The sequence below is a fragment of the Centrocercus urophasianus genome, unplaced genomic scaffold (genome assembly GCF_019232065.1).
Source record: "Centrocercus urophasianus isolate 14NV4802_14NV808 unplaced genomic scaffold, USGS_Curo_1.0 seq_44, whole genome shotgun sequence".
Taxonomy (NCBI): Eukaryota; Metazoa; Chordata; class Aves; order Galliformes; family Phasianidae; genus Centrocercus; species Centrocercus urophasianus.
In genome coordinates, this window is record NW_024885022.1 from 293,192 (window position 1) to 305,735 (window position 12,544).

A 12,544-nucleotide genomic window follows, 5' to 3' on the forward strand; every position below is an offset into this window, starting at 1 on the left:
TCTTTGAGAACATTCTGTGTCATGAGCTTAAAATGGAAAATAAACTCATTTGTAGTGTGTGGCCTGGAGTGCCATGTGTTCCACTGCCATCTAAATTTCCCTTTCCCTTACCTCTCTGTAAGCTGAGAAAGTGCCCCTGGTGTGCTGACATCAGGCAAGATGGTCCCTACACCTTCTCTTGTATCAGGGCAATCATCCTGATGGATTCAAGCTGGGAAAGACAGGAGGTGGAGAGACGAACAAATTTTAATCCTCACTAATTAGCCGGGGCTTTATTATTTCTCTTTTTTCTTCTATTTCAGGGAGCCACGTGAGTTTGAAAGGGACTCCAAATGCCTCCCCTGCCACTCAGAGTGTCTGGTACAGAACTCCACTGCATACAACGCAACCTGCACTGGACCTGTAAGGATAGACCTGGCTTAGCAAAACAGTACCTTGGGCTGTAGTTTGTTATAATGGGATGATCTTGAATTCCCATTTACTCTTTGCCACAGTCAGGCACAGGTGGGGGAGAGGGGAAAAAACAAGAGAGAGAACTTTAGGATGTGTTTTTCCCCCATCACATGTGTTATCCACATAGCCTCATAGTCACAGGCATTGTAGGGTCTTTCTTTCTTGTGTCTTTGTGGAAAAAAACACACACAAAGAAAACATAAGTGAAGATATTGTAATTTGGGGATGTGTAATTACTGAACAGCCAAGTTAGCATGAATAAATTACACTTCCTTGCTCGCAGGAAAAGAGTTGTTAAAATAGTGGATCAGCATCTTGAAAAGACCTGTTAAAATTGAGATTTAAAAAGCGCTTACTGAAAAATACCCAGGATACAGTTTTTACTTAAAACTGTTTTTAACTAACTAGGCTAAAGTTTATAGCCAATGTTAAAGTAATGTAGGCATAAAGTATGATAAAAGAAAAGCACTCAAAACAAAATGATTGGATTTTCTTACTTTATACAGTTAGATATATGTTCATACTTACACAAAATACTTTTACAAAAGTCAAAACGCTGCAGTCTTGCAGTCAGTCCTGAATCTTTCTCAGTGTTTTTTATATAATTTTTCTTTAATTTTTAGAATACACTTATGTGTTATGAAATGTTCAGTTTGGCAACTGTGAAAAATAATTTTAATCAGATAAAATTCATGTCTTAATGATAAACCTGTATCTCTCCTTAATCTTCCTCTGTCTCAATAAGCTTTTCTCACTAACTGAAATCAAATCACTTGCTTCTTCAGAGCACCTCTTGCCATCTCCTGCAGCCTCTGTATTTGATCCTTGCCCATCAGTCTCAGGAGTGACTGCTCAGCAATGTGAACTATTTCCATCCTCCCTTCCAGTTCAGACCACCTAAGGGATGCCATTAACATTATAAACTACTTCAGGTGGTGGCCACCCCTTGTTCCATATTTCCCAGCATCTAGTAATTAGTCAATTATATTAGCCCTTAGATATTACAGTAATTAAAGTAATCTTCACATCGCATGTCTTACTGTAATTCCACTGAAACAAACATTGTGGATCTGGCGTGGGTTTTTTGTGGGTTTGTTTTTTCTGTAGAATTCGACCCAGAATTACTGTTTTCCCTGATTTAAAATACTTACAGCATTCCAGATGCTGTCACAGTCTGAGTAAAAACAGCTCTGCCAAAAATGGCCAGAGGCATTGCCTTTAAACACAAATGAAATGCCATTCAAAGCAGAAAATGCATGGCATCCTTGGGTAGTTTCCATTTCCTGTGCTTCTCAACACAGAGAAATCAGGGAAATAACGATTTGGGGCCAGTACTTCAGAGAGAGATAAGCAGAGCCAGCCATCATTTTAAATCATGTGATGGTAGACTGCAGCAGGAAATAGCTTGGCCTGCTTTTCAACTTACCCCTTAATGGGGTTTCATTAAATTGTTCCCCATTTTAAACAAAAAATGTGAGCTTTTCCACCAGGCAGAGGGCAGACAAAAAGGGCAGCAGGAACTATGCAGCAACAATCCCAACTTGAGGAAGAATTAGCTTTAAACACCAGGTATTGCCCTTTGTACAGTCCATCCTACAAGGGCAAAAACTCGTAAGCATTTCAGGTAGCAGGGTAATGAAATCACAAAATGCTGAAGATGTTCCAGTTGAATGCACAGATTTTATGTTCTGCGTTTCTTCCTGGAGGAGCATAAGGAAATCGTAGATGAGTTGTTTCTTTTCTTCTTTGCAGGGCCCAGACCACTGTGTGAAGTGTGCCCATTTTATAGATGGTCCCCACTGTGTGAAGACCTGCCCCGCAGGGGTGCTGGGTGAGAATGACACCCTCGTCTGGAAGTATGCAGATGCCAATGCTGTTTGCCAGCTCTGCCATCCAAACTGTACACGAGGGTGAGTGAAACCATGTTCTGAATGGAGAGGAAGAAGTGAGAAGCATAAGAACAGCTTGTTTCAGGCTTTCTCCCTTCCTGACTGGTCCCATTTCAAAACACCAGGAACAAAAAATAGCAGGAAGTGAAAGAGGTCAGGCATACACAGGTAATGTAAGCAAAGTGCAGTGGACTTTGTAAATAGGAAAAGTTCAGTTGCACTTCTTTACACAGAAGGATCTGGGTCATTTAAAACAGGGTTGTTTGCTTACTTTCTGGTATTTTACAGAGCTTTGCACTAGTGGTGCACTTTTTTTTTTCCACCTGGCTGGGCACAAGGTCCTCTGTTTTTGGGAGGAGCATCAGTGACATCTGGTGGATGCTGAGCTCTTGGGGCACCTTTGATTTTTTGGGAGGGAAATTCCAGTGGGCGTACCACAGTGATTTTCTTCCCCTTTTACTTTCCACATCCTAGCACATCCCAGAGTTCTTCTCCCCTGTTTCTCTTGTGACTGTTTGGGGATTTTGTACACCAGCTTTCTTCTGCTCTGCTTCTACAGCTAGGAATATATGCTCCATTAAAGAGAGCAGTGACCCAAAAGCCCTGGAATTAGTCAGTTTGTATCTCCAGCAACTAACAAAACACACCAGCTTGATTATTCTGCTCCATGGTGAGGGATCTGATTTTCTCATGGATTATGAGAATCAAAATCAGCCACATTCAGTGAAGTGGAAGAAAGGGGGACAGCACAACTGTAATTACTAGGACTAGATGATGAGTCCTGCCTCAAGAGTCTTCACCAGTGCTGTGTCTTATTGGTCCTTATGTTAAATACGAGGGGGTTTTAGGGGTGGGTGAGAAAGTGGGGTCTGATAAGGAAGCTTGCAGCTGCACAGTTCACATTCAATGCCTTTGTCATGTTCTAAAGGTTAATGACAAAGAAAAGGTGGAGGAAAATTCTTGTAAGGCTTTGAAAAGCCCAATGGTTTTCCATTTCTTTTATGATTTTGAAGTAACTTTGGCTGTTAAAACACAGTCCCCTCTGAAAGGCCATAAATCATAGCAGTGTGTCTGCATTACATCAAATGAGGATCTGTGGGTCGAGGAGAAAGTCATTCAAATATTGATGGATTTGGGAAATCTATAGCTGTGTCTGAATCGGGACAAGGAATATGTACATAGAGAGAGGAAATGCTGAGTTCAGGATGTAACACTTTCAGGGATTGTACAGAGCACAAATTTTGCAAAAAGTAGAGAAATATTTCAGAGACTACAACTGCTGCTAGATTCCACCCAGTACAGCCATAAGATCTTGAGGCAGTTTATTTCTCATTTGGGTGTCATCATAAAATTCCACATTAAGAAAGATGGTTATACTTAGTATTGGATAGATACGTGTCATAGTCTTTATTTCTTCTTTGACTTGTGAAATGAATCAGAAAATTATATGGGATTTGAAAAACATACGCTGATCTGTCATTTTATTCCCAAACGCCTTTTAACTTTATCCCACCAGACTTAATATTGATGGATTTGTGTGGGAAATACTTTCCTTAAAAAAAAAGAGCACAGATGAAAATTTACCCCTCTTTTCCCTCCACGTTCTGGCCTAGAAAAATAACTGGTCAGTCATTCCTCAGACTTCAGGTACTATTTTTTTTGCTGTTAGGAAGTGCATAAAGGCTTTGCTATAATAAAGTAGCATGAAAAACAGAATTTTTAGAAAGAATTAACTTGGAGGACTATGGTCACATTCTGGAATAATGCAAGAGTGTTTTTTTATTTCATATACCTAACAGGAGAAGTTGCACACGCTTTGTTACATTAGCATATAGAAATTCACATCCAGGTGACTGATAGAGTGTGATAGGCTGAGATCTTGGATTCTAGATCACTTTTCTTTTAAGTACCCAAAGAAATAAGCCTCGTAGAAAGTGAGATACATCTCCTGTGACCACAGGCAAGCTGGTGATTCTGCTCTGCATGTGCAGCCTCGCTTTGTTTAGTTACACAACTAAGCAAACAAAACAAGCTGTAGGCAGACAGGGAATGCTAACAAAGAGGACTCCCAGGAACCAGTATGCACAGTACTTCCAGTATGTCCAGGACACCAGGATGCACATTCTTGCATGGGAGACCAGTGAACTCACAAGACCTTCCAGATGCTGGGTCTTGGAACACTGTGTTGGCCTCTGAACAAGTCAAATACATGGGGGAAGATCAGAGTAATGAAACCAAACAAATAAACAAAAACACAATAAAATGAGTACTTGCTTCCCCTCCTTACCCCCCTAGACCTAGGTCACTCCATGAAATAAAATCTTCAGCTCCACCTGCCATTTTGAATTTTTTCTGTTTCCTCTTCTCAGTAAGAGGGAACTCAGAGCACCCTTCCTGGAACAGGTTTACTTCTTAACACATGCATGACCTCCTCTGTAGCTGCTTTGGTATGATGGACCTTAAGTCAGCACAGAGAGCAGATACCACAAGCTGAACTCTCTCCTTGCTGTGCTCTGTTTTTCAGAGATGATGTAATCTCCTCTGTAATGCTCTCCTTCCTCAGCAGGCACCACAAAGACCACAGTTCCTATGAAGAGCATACATCTTGTAGCCCAGCAGCACTTAGGGAATGCACAGTGCCCCTCAAGCCTGTTAGAGCACAATGTGAATGCAGTCACTGTGTTTTCATCCATGTTGTTTTTTATATGAAGCCTGCCAAAATGAATTTTGGACCTTTTAAATTCAAATGCAGGGAGAATGACTTGCTAGTAGAGTTTCTGGCTCTTTGGATAGCTGTCATACCTTTTTACATTACCAGTGGCACAAGATCTGAGATTCTGAAAGAAAAATATCATGGACACTGTAGTCAAAGGGAGTGCTGTCAAATCCTGTTTTCTGATGCAAGCATGTATCTGCTACCGAAGTTTTCCTTTAAGTCTGGAAATGGGAATCCTTAGCTTCTCAGGACACTGGGATAATACAGAAGGATCTACAGCTGTGCATTTCCTTGTAGCTTTCTGTCATCTTGTATTCCTCTTCAGTCAGCCCTGAGCCCTTCTTTGCTAGAACAAATGACCACATAGAACCAGAGCATTGCTGATAGCACACTGTCTATCACACAGCTGTCTCCATGGCTGTTTATTTTTGTGGCCTCTGAGTCTAAGCAAGCTGATCAGTTCTTTTGAAGCTGGTGGATAGGACAGCACATGTAGAAACCACAGAAATATATTCAAAATAAAGAAGCAGGGAGTCCAGGCCCATTTGAAATCTGTGTATCTGTGTTCTCTCCCCACTCTAACACATAAAAAGATCTTTTAAAATATTCTTTATAATGGTTACATAGCATAATTATACCTCTGTGTAAAAGGTTCTGGAGCAGGGCCATTGTGTGATGTTTGTTAGAGTGTGTGATTATTATAAATACCTGTGTTAGTGCTTGTACTGCTCTAAAACATAAAATTTCCATCAGTAGCACTCTTCTTAGTTGGAATTATAGGAGTAGGTATGCTAGAGCTAACATGTTAGTAGCACTCATTTGTTTTTACAGGTGCAAAGGACCAGGTCTTGAAGGATGTCCAAATGGGTGAGTATTCCATCTGCTATAATTTACAACAGAGTTTGAAAGAATGCATGTGTGTCTACATTTCTGCAGTGTCTGCTGGATGCTGTAACATTAGGCTGAAGCTTGGTAAAGTCCTGTTTCAGATTTGTATGAGGAAATGACCTCATACAAATATATAGAAAAACTATAAAAATGACTAAGTAATTAAGAACTGCTCCTACTGGCATAAGATTCCAAAACTTGTTCTGCTTACTTGTCAAAAGAAAGATCAAGATGAGACCTGGGTTCTGATACTGGAAAGGAAAAGGAGGAAGCTGGAAAAAAAAAGGGTAATGGTTTAGAGGCAGAAAGATACATGTTTAGAACTGATGTAGTTAATTCCCTGCATTATAGGGACGTAATTGCAGAGAACGTGGGGGCTTCTCCAGTCCGGAACCCCTACATCTTCAGCCTCTCCATGCAAAAATAGACATTCATTCTTCTCATGAGATCTTATTTTGCATTGTTTGGCCTCTTATCTTGCTCAAGAACATGCAAGAAGTCAACATGTTTCTCGGACTAAGAGAGGAATTTAGTTTCTGACAATTATGTTATGCTATGGCAAGACAAATCCAGCTTAAAAATACTGTTAAAATATGACCTTTTTTAATAGTAATCCCCAAGGAAATCTGATGGATTTCCAAGTACAAACCAATAGTCAACCTTGGGATACAGGTTCTTCTTTTCAATTTAAGTCTGAAACCAGCTGGACTCTTATAAACAGGCAGCTATCAGTGCATGCAACACAGATTGTTCACACGCTACCCAGCCTCAGTCATTTTGTACCTGGGGAGAAGGGCAGATAGTTTGAAGTACATCGTGACCCATGCATCATGCACTCTCACAGTGATGATATAAATACTGCTGTCAGCTTCATCAATGGTATTACAGCTGTGTATGCCTTCTTGATATCACTTTACCTGTATGTATACAAACCTGTAAGTACCTCATCTACATGGAGAGCTTTCTCTTTTCCCTCCTGCTTTGTGATGTTAAAATCACCAGGGTAAACAAGCAGACCCATCTCTGCAAGGCTCAGCACTTGGCCATAGGAGCACTTTTTTCCTGAGAAAATTGGTTTATTAAAGGTTGCTTTGCAAATATGGAAAGACAACTACAAAAGCAAACAGCACAGAAATGGGAGATACAGAAAAACAATCATCTGCAGGAGGAGGAGATGGCAGAGCAGTGGAGGAGAAATCTCCAGTGCAAAGCACAGTAGAAGTACAGATGGTCTCAAATCAGCTCAGTTCTTTTGATTTTTCACTACTCCCTGGCAATCAATAAACACAAAGGCTGGGTGAGGAACTTAAAAATACAGTTACACCAGACTCCCAAAATGTCAAATTGTTGTAGGGAGGTGTCCAATCAAAAATCAGAAATGTATATGCAACCTCTGTAGGTTTTTCCTGAATCACACACCTAAGCATTTTCTTCTCTTTCTGCATCTCTGGTGCCCGGCAGCTCCAAAACTCCATCTATCGCGGCTGGTGTTGTCGGAGGACTCCTGTGCCTGGTTGTGGTTGGTTTGGGCATTGGCCTGTACCTGCGGCGACGTCACATCGTGCGGAAGCGCACGCTGCGCAGGCTGCTGCAAGAGAGGGAGGTGAGCACTGCCAACTGCCAACCCTGCCTGCTTTCCTGAGGGCAATGGAGCCGGACCACCTTAAACCTGAGAGCTGCAGCACTGGGATCTGCCTCGTAATTCAATAAGCCCAGGCTTGGCTGCCGTGGCATCTGCCACACTCATTGGAAAAGAGGCAGTGGGCACCTAACACCTTCTCGTTTAATCTTAAGTCTGATCTCTGTGGATATAATTTTCCAAAGCCATAGGGATTTAGATGTATAAATCTCAGTGGCAATCACTGAAAATTGCTACTCGAGGAAAAGACTGCCTGAGGGGTGATGTGTAATATGCTTGCCATGTAAACCCTCAGCACTGAGTCATTTCTCCCTCCTGAGAAGCCAAGTGGCAACAAAAGAAAATCAACAAAGGGAAAAAACTGACTTACATATCAAAACAAGTGTTAAATATTTCTGTTTGGAGGCCATTGCTACTGTTTGCAACAAGGCTTAGATCAAATTTTAACAGTCAATTCAACTTTTCCTTTTCGATTTATACAATGATTGTGCTCAGAGTTTAAACTGTTGTTTTTAAATGCTGTGGTCTGGGGGAGCTACTTCCAGTACTATGGGAATTTCATCTAATTAAACAAGAGCAAACCTGAAAGGTTGCAGGTGGTTCTTGCACATTACTTTAAACATTTTTATAATTTATATGCAAGTTGAAAAAAATGATCTTATTGAAGATCTGTGGTAATTGCACTGTTCTTTGTGCCATATTTTTTAAGTCTTTTATGTCTAAGTCTTCATTTGAACAGCAGTATTCCTTCATTTTCCTTCAAAATGGCAGCTGCTGTTCTGCTCAATTTCAGTGAACAGAAATGGTGTAGTGGAGCTTATTTTGATTTATTTTACCTCTGAAATTTGAAACAAATCTAGATATTTATTGCTGTAAGTCAGAGCAGATCTGCCCTCACATAAATTTCAGCTGGAATAATATGTTCATTATTTAAATGTAGGATTAATTTCCTTCCCAAATTGTGCTGCTTGCTGTACCCCAACCTGCGTCCTTCTAAAGCCTTGTTCTTCTGTCTGCACCAGCTTGTCGAACCGCTGACACCCAGTGGGGAGGCACCAAACCAGGCCCACCTGAGAATTTTAAAGGAAACAGAATTTAAAAAGGTCAAAGTTTTGGGTTCTGGAGCTTTTGGCACTGTTTATAAGGTAAGATCACAATGTTTCTCTTCCCCTCTTCCCACACGGGAAAGCCACCCAAACAGAGCATGAATTGAGAGCTGAGGTTACTGTTGTAGATTTTTTTCACTTTCATAACTTGTATGTGTTGAACTGGCGGAGATACTACTGAAATTGTCATTAACTCATTTATTAATTTGATAACATGGGATTTTTTTGTGTGTTGCTGAACCAGTGATTTATAAACTGGAAGTGGCCAGGTTTTCCTATTGCAGACGCCACAATGTGCTAATTAATTAGATTTCTATCCAAGTAAGGTGTTCCTTATGCATGTCTTGGGCTATCCATACAGGTAATTAACATGGAGTTTTTTTGTATTTTTTTTCATAAAAATACGGTAGAAGTAACAAAAAATGAAATGTCATTCCACTGACAGGATTAATACCCGCAAGACATAATGACTTTTTGCATATTGATTGTCAAATTTTTTGTTATTTGCTTTGCTTTCCCATTGCTCAGAATATTTAAGTCTACTCAGAAGATGTAAAACGTGTACATAATTGTGAGAATGAAATTGTTAGGCATAAGATCTGAGTAATTCTTTGTTCTTCTTTTTGGTAGGGACTTTGGATCCCAGAAGGGGAAAAGGTTAAAATTCCTGTTGCTATTAAAGAATTGAGAGAGGCTACATCACCAAAAGCCAACAAGGAAATACTTGATGTAAGTGTTCATATTTGTTTTGCCAAGTTGACAGTGGACTGTGGATTTTCCCCTTTAGCAGCTAAAGGGATTTCAGAACATTGGCTGGCAAGAAATATTTAACATCCCAGCCAGAATTCTTCATATAAAATTGCGGTCATAATGCGACTGTTTTGAATCCTGACATTGCAGATTGTTGTCACATGGTTGCTTAGTTATAAAGGAATAAGTTAACTGTTAATCCGCAAAGAAAAATTCCCAGCTAGTTTCTCAGCCATGAAAAGTGAAAAATTGTCTCACTTCCTGAAAGAAGCTTGGGAATTTTACTTTCTTACTCGGATAAGACTTGCAATTTCACAAAACAGGGAAAAGGCTGTTTTGAGGCACTGTTTCTCATATGCTTTCAGAGGGACAAAGATCAGCAATTCTCAGATGACTGAGATCTCTGTTAGACCTTGCCAGGTCCCCAGGAGCTGCTGACAGCCATGGCTAAACAACTATGGTCTGGAAATTGTCTTCCAGATTTTGTCTCTGGACTTCTGGAACAAGCTTCCTAGCATTATCCCATGGGGAGAAACCACTTGTTTCCCTTAAGCCATTGGACAAGACACAAGCAGCACAGACCCTTTGCCCCCAGGCCAGTCTTACGCTTTTCCAAGTCCCGGACCACCATGGGTCCTGCTACTGCTCCACTGCATCCAGGGCAGGCCGATTTCCTCCTGCATGGGCCTTCCAGGGGCTGTTTCACAGTGATAAGGAGCACAACACATTTTTCACAAATTGAACTGTGTCAAATTCCTGTATAGTGAAGGAAAAGTTAATTTATAAGCCTGTGGCACCACATCCTGCCTTCAGCAGAGCCAGATGCCCAAATGATACATTTGGTACTTGCGTGCACTGCATGCTTTTTTGGTGGTATCAAAATACTTTCTGTTGAAAGAAGTCAGAAAGACGATTCCAAAAGCTTTTTTCCTTTTGCTACACAACCAATATTTTAAGGTCACCGAAACATCAGAGATAATGACAATCAATTAAAGGTGATTTCTCCTACAGAAACATGCTAGGCATCAAACCAGCTCATCAGCTTTAGTTCCTGTAATCCATACAAGGTCTCGCTGACTTTATTAGGGTAGGGCTAATTCAGAAGATTGTTGCTGAATACCAAGCATACTTGGAGCAGGTCAGAGCATACACAGAGACTTCCAAGATAAACAGTTGAAACAAAGGCTCACTTTAATGTCTACGAGTACTTGGAGGGATGCTGGATGTGCAATAGCTCCCCTCTGCTCCCTTTGAGGAGGCCGTGGCCCTATTTCCCTATTACCAAATCTGGGAGCTCTCTGAAAGCTGTGTGGCCGAATGCCAACTCCACGCCTCCAGCTTCCCTGCTCTGCCCCAAGCCAGCCCAGCAGGGGCTGTGTGGCAGATGGGCAGAAAGCAGCTCTGAGCCTGCAGATTTCTTTTCCCCCTGCAGAAATTAATACAGCACGGAGCTGAATCCCAACAGGAAGCAACACTAGGAAAAGACGCCCTTAATCATCATTGCTGCTGGGTTTTGAGGCCTCTTGAGATGAGCGTATTTTGCTCTCTGCTTCCATCTAAGCATCATAGTAAATTCACAAGATTGTCTTAAAATCGTAAATGTTTACGTAATTAAAGAGCACATTGTATTCTTTTTTTGTCTTTCCTCAAGCTACCTTACTCAGCATTCTCCTTGACAAAATATAGTTTTTTGGTTACCTGCTCACATTCTGCAGGAGGTTGAGGATCCCTTAATTTGAGTTCTGCTGGAGATCATCTTCACACTGGCTGCCTGGAGGCCACTTGCATCCCATTGGCTCTTAAACAAAGAAACCAAATGCAGACTTAGCACCTCTGAAGAAATGGCGTTATGTCATGTTTTGTTTAGGCTGGCATGTCATACAACAATTCCAGGGACAGAATGTATTGCTTAAGAATTGGGATTGTTTATTTCTTGAACGTCATTGCTATAATATCTTTGTTTAATAATAGTTCTTACCAGCTACACAGCTATATGACGTCTGTGGAAAGCTGGTTAGGTGGTGAGTTTACTGCTGTGGTATTTCATTTCTTTAAGCTATTAGAAAGTGCAGATTTGCTTCTTTCCCTGCCACAATAGTGCTCTGTGGGCATTGACTATTAGTTTAGGCTTCTGGGGGCTGCTGACTTAATGCTGAAACTTTCAATGGATGATTAGTTGGTGCACTCTAGATACTGAGTTAAGATACCGACGTAAAAGCTCACTGCATGGAAAAATCCCCATTTATTTATTTAATTGTATCAGTTTTCAATCAAAGGTCTTTTAAGATGTCCAAAACAAAAATACTGCAAAATCAAATGGGAAGTTAGTTAAAAAAAAACTTCAGCTTTGCTTTTTCCCCTATTGTATATAACTCATAGAATTGCTCAGGTTGGAAAAGACCTTAAAGATCAGCAAGTCCAAGCACAACCTAACCAAACTACCCTAACTCTAACAACCTACCAGTAAACCATGTCCCTGAGCACCACATCCAAATGGTTTTTAAACACAGTCAGGGATGGTGAGTCAACCACCTCCCTGGGCAGCCTATTCCAGTGTTTAACAACCCTTTTATAAAGAAGTGTTTCCTGATATCCAATGTAAACCTCCCCTGGTGCAACTTGAGGCCATTTCCCCTCATCCTGTCACCAGTGAGAAGAGACCAGCCCCACTCTGCTGCAATCACCTTTCAGATACTGGAAGAGAGCAGTAAGGTCTCCTCTCAGCCTCCTCTTCCCCAGACCAAACAGCCCCAGTTCCTTCAGTCTCTCCTCACAGGCCATATTCTCCAAGCTCTTCCCCAGCCTTGCTGCCCTTCTTTGCACCTGCTGCAGCACCTCCATGCCCTTTCTGTACTGAGATGCCCAAAACTGAACACAGCACTCAAGGTGAGGCCTCACCAGTGCCAAGTACAGGGCAGGATGACTTCCCTGGTCCTGCTCACCACACCGTTCCTGATCCAAGCCAGGATGCCATTGGCCTTCTTGGCCACCTGGGCACACTGCTGGCTCATATTCAGCCCACTGTCCATCACTACACCATTCTTTGAGCTGGCTCTTGACAGTGGATCTCAATACAAATACAAATCCCAAATTTTAATCTGTA

The 12,544-nt window shown here is 41.3% G+C and overlaps 1 protein-coding gene across 3 annotated transcripts in view; it reads left to right on the top strand.

Moving 5' to 3' along the window:
• EGFR (epidermal growth factor receptor) overlaps nucleotides 1-12,544 on the top strand; it is a 150,053-nt gene that overhangs the window by 119,343 nt on the left and 18,166 nt on the right. For all 3 annotated transcript variants that reach the window (XM_042834243.1, XM_042834244.1, XM_042834245.1), the window contains 6 exons: nucleotides 303-402; nucleotides 2,206-2,363; nucleotides 5,890-5,925; nucleotides 7,408-7,549; nucleotides 8,608-8,730; nucleotides 9,322-9,420. In XM_042834243.1, the coding sequence (XP_042690177.1) occupies nucleotides 303-402; nucleotides 2,206-2,363; nucleotides 5,890-5,925; nucleotides 7,408-7,549; nucleotides 8,608-8,730; nucleotides 9,322-9,420 (658 nt within the window). The remainder of the gene's footprint in view (nucleotides 1-302; nucleotides 403-2,205; nucleotides 2,364-5,889; nucleotides 5,926-7,407; nucleotides 7,550-8,607; nucleotides 8,731-9,321; nucleotides 9,421-12,544) is intronic.